We start from the raw sequence: 2,500 nt of genomic DNA on the forward strand, positions 1-2,500 counted from the left end.
CACGTTCACGAACAATTTGTATTGGTAGAAGCAGCACTAAAAGACCCTTCTATGACATTAGAAGAGCTTCTTTGGGAAATTCAACATTCGACTGGCTCGCAGTACTGTTTATCCACCGTCAAAAGAAATCTTCGGAGGTTTGGCTTCACATTTAAGCAGGTCGGTGTTACCAGTTGTCGAATAAATATTTTTAGTGTCTTTTTACCTAGTATCCCGTTGTTTAACACCCAGTCCCAAATCTAACTTCCGAGTGCATGTTTTCCTAATTTTAGCTTTGCAAAGTAGCTGTACAACAAAGCGATACTTTAAGAGAGGAGTTCCGAGCAAGCATATCGCAATATGACCCAGAGATGCTCCTATTTCTTGACGAAACCGGATTTGTGAGTTCTTATGTTGTGATTAATGGTGTCCAATGTTGCTGCTGTTGAGATACTCGGATGACTATGATGATCAATAATACTATTATTATTATTATTATTATTATTATTATTATTATTATTATTATTATTATTCAGGACAGACGTTTAGTGAGGAGATAGGGATATGGGTTAAAAGGAACCCGCGCTTGCATCAAGAGATACGTGACATGGGCTCCTCGTGTGTCAGCAATAGCTGTAATGGGTTCAAGCGACATCCGTTGTATCTCAACAATGAGAGGAACTGTGAATGGGGACAACTTTATCCAGTTTTTACAAGACGACCTTGTACCTATGCTACAGCCTTTTGATGGAATGAACCTCAACTCCATCGTAGTTATGGGTAGGTATGAAAGGAAAAGGCATCGAATTGCGGAAAGTGCATGTTTATCACAACTTGGAATGTTAAAGTTGTTTGTAATCGTTTTCAGATAATGCTGCTATTCACCATGTTCCAAGGGTAAGGGACATTATTGAAGGTACCGGAGCACTGCTGATTTATTTACCACCCTACAGCCCTGACTACAATCCGCTAGAGGAACTCTTCAGCAAAGTAAAAGGCCACATAAGAAGAAATGACGTTGTTTTTCAAGCCACTGATAACCCAGAAGCCTTTATTGTTGAAAGCTTCCATCATGTGACAAGTCAGGATTGCAATAATTACTTCCAGCACGCTGAGTACATCTAACCTAATATACATGCACCTCTTTGTAACATGCACTCTTTTGTTGCTACTTTATCACCGTTTACTCGATGTTACATTTTACATTCTTCGATCCTTAAACAGAAAAAGAAAACCTAACAACTTCTAAGTGTCCATTTCTCGTAGGATTTTTTCCTTTTGTTGGCGGTATTCATCTTCAGTGAGGACGTCGTCAGCGAGTAGCTGTTTTAAGTCCTTAAGCTGGTTTATCAGCTGTCCCCGTTTTTCAACCTGAAAAAAAATAAGCAAAACAGACTTATTCAAATGTCGATTCCTGGTTTCTTTCTTTTTTGATAACGTAAAATACGTTTCTCTGCACTAACGTCATACGATGTGCTAGGCTGTAGTTGCTGATTCCGGGATCCCAAAGCCGTCATGGATGCGGCTACTGCCGCTGCCACGGTCTCAGCTATAGATGTTCCCTGGTCTGTTTTTTTCTGTGCTGGGGTGCCCTCTCTAAAATAGGGTACGTTTGGAGGTTCGTCCTCAGAATGGTGTGTGCCAACAACCTGTTTAAAAGAACCCTGTGAGCTCTAGTAGCATTTTGCGTGAGTCTTTATTTAATGGTTTACATGATAAAAGCCTTCTCTGATTCAAATTCACTGGGGAACGAGAGTAATCTATTTATACCAGCATATTTGCCCATGCACGAAGTTTATAATCAGGCCAACGTCCCGCATGTTTTTTCTGTAAAGCACTGAACTTTCCATCCACTTTGGATTTTTTGGCTCGTTTTTCTGAAACTTCATCCTCGTGTCCTTCATCTTCACTCGAAGAGGTCAGGCCCCGGTTCCTGGAAAGCCGATTAAACTATCCTCGGATTAGAGGTTAAACGGCGATTAAATTTCTTATTCTCGGGATAACTAATCGAGGGATAAAAAGGCGTTCCTGAAAACCGATTTATTCCGCGATTAACTATCCCACGATTAAAGGTAGAAATAAACCGGTCAAACCAGTTATTTTCACCGACGCGGTTAAGCGCGGGAAAATACTCAACTGCTTGAGGAAAAGGGAAAAAAAATGGCGGAAAGAGTGGAAAGTGGAAATGAAGGAGAAGTTACAGATGAATCGAAAGCAAGAAAAAGAAAGCCGAATTTTTCTGTGAACGAAATTTCTGTAATAACGGAAAATGTTAAAAATCACCTTGCAGTTATCCAGTCCAAATTAACGAACAACATAACCAATCGAAAAAAGAACGAAGTTTGGCAAGAAATAACTGATGCTGTGAATGCGGTGGGGACGGCAGGGCGAACGTTAGCTGAAGTGAAGGACAAGTGGAAAAATTTGCACAGCACCGCGAAGAAAGAATTTGCAACTTTCAGGAGAGAAACAAAAAAAACTGGAGGTGGGCCAGCGCCAAAGCCCCCAAGCGTGTCCAGTG

The 2,500-nt window shown here is 40.8% G+C and overlaps 2 protein-coding genes across 3 annotated transcripts in view; one reads left to right on the forward strand and one right to left on the reverse strand.

The window, feature by feature from the left end:
- The first annotated feature begins 617 nt into the window (after nucleotides 1-617).
- On the forward strand, nucleotides 618-1,104 carry LOC137971857 (uncharacterized). The gene is made up of 2 exons (XM_068818605.1): nucleotides 618-759; nucleotides 848-1,104. Exons 1-2 carry the CDS (start codon nucleotides 618-620, stop codon nucleotides 1,102-1,104), a joined length of 399 nt encoding a protein of 132 aa, XP_068674706.1.
- A 4-nt stretch (nucleotides 1,105-1,108) lies between these two features.
- The window catches only part of LOC137972171 (uncharacterized), a 2,563-nt gene continuing 1,171 nt past the window's right edge, over nucleotides 1,109-2,500 (reverse strand). Inside the window, exons 1-3 of one of the 2 annotated variants that reach the window (XM_068819018.1) lie at nucleotides 1,750-1,851; nucleotides 1,443-1,628; nucleotides 1,109-1,350 (exon numbers count right to left, since the gene is read on the reverse strand). In XM_068819018.1, the coding sequence (XP_068675119.1) occupies nucleotides 1,225-1,350; nucleotides 1,443-1,628; nucleotides 1,750-1,755 (318 nt within the window). In that variant the 5' untranslated portion in view covers nucleotides 1,756-1,851 and the 3' untranslated portion in view covers nucleotides 1,109-1,224. Of the gene's footprint in view, nucleotides 1,351-1,442; nucleotides 1,629-1,749; nucleotides 1,852-2,500 lie in introns of those variants that run through there. The other variant, XR_011117038.1, reaches the window with a different exon arrangement.

The sequence above is a fragment of the Montipora foliosa genome, chromosome 9 (assembly GCF_036669935.1).
Source record: "Montipora foliosa isolate CH-2021 chromosome 9, ASM3666993v2, whole genome shotgun sequence".
NCBI classification, from domain to species: domain Eukaryota; kingdom Metazoa; phylum Cnidaria; class Anthozoa; order Scleractinia; family Acroporidae; genus Montipora; species Montipora foliosa.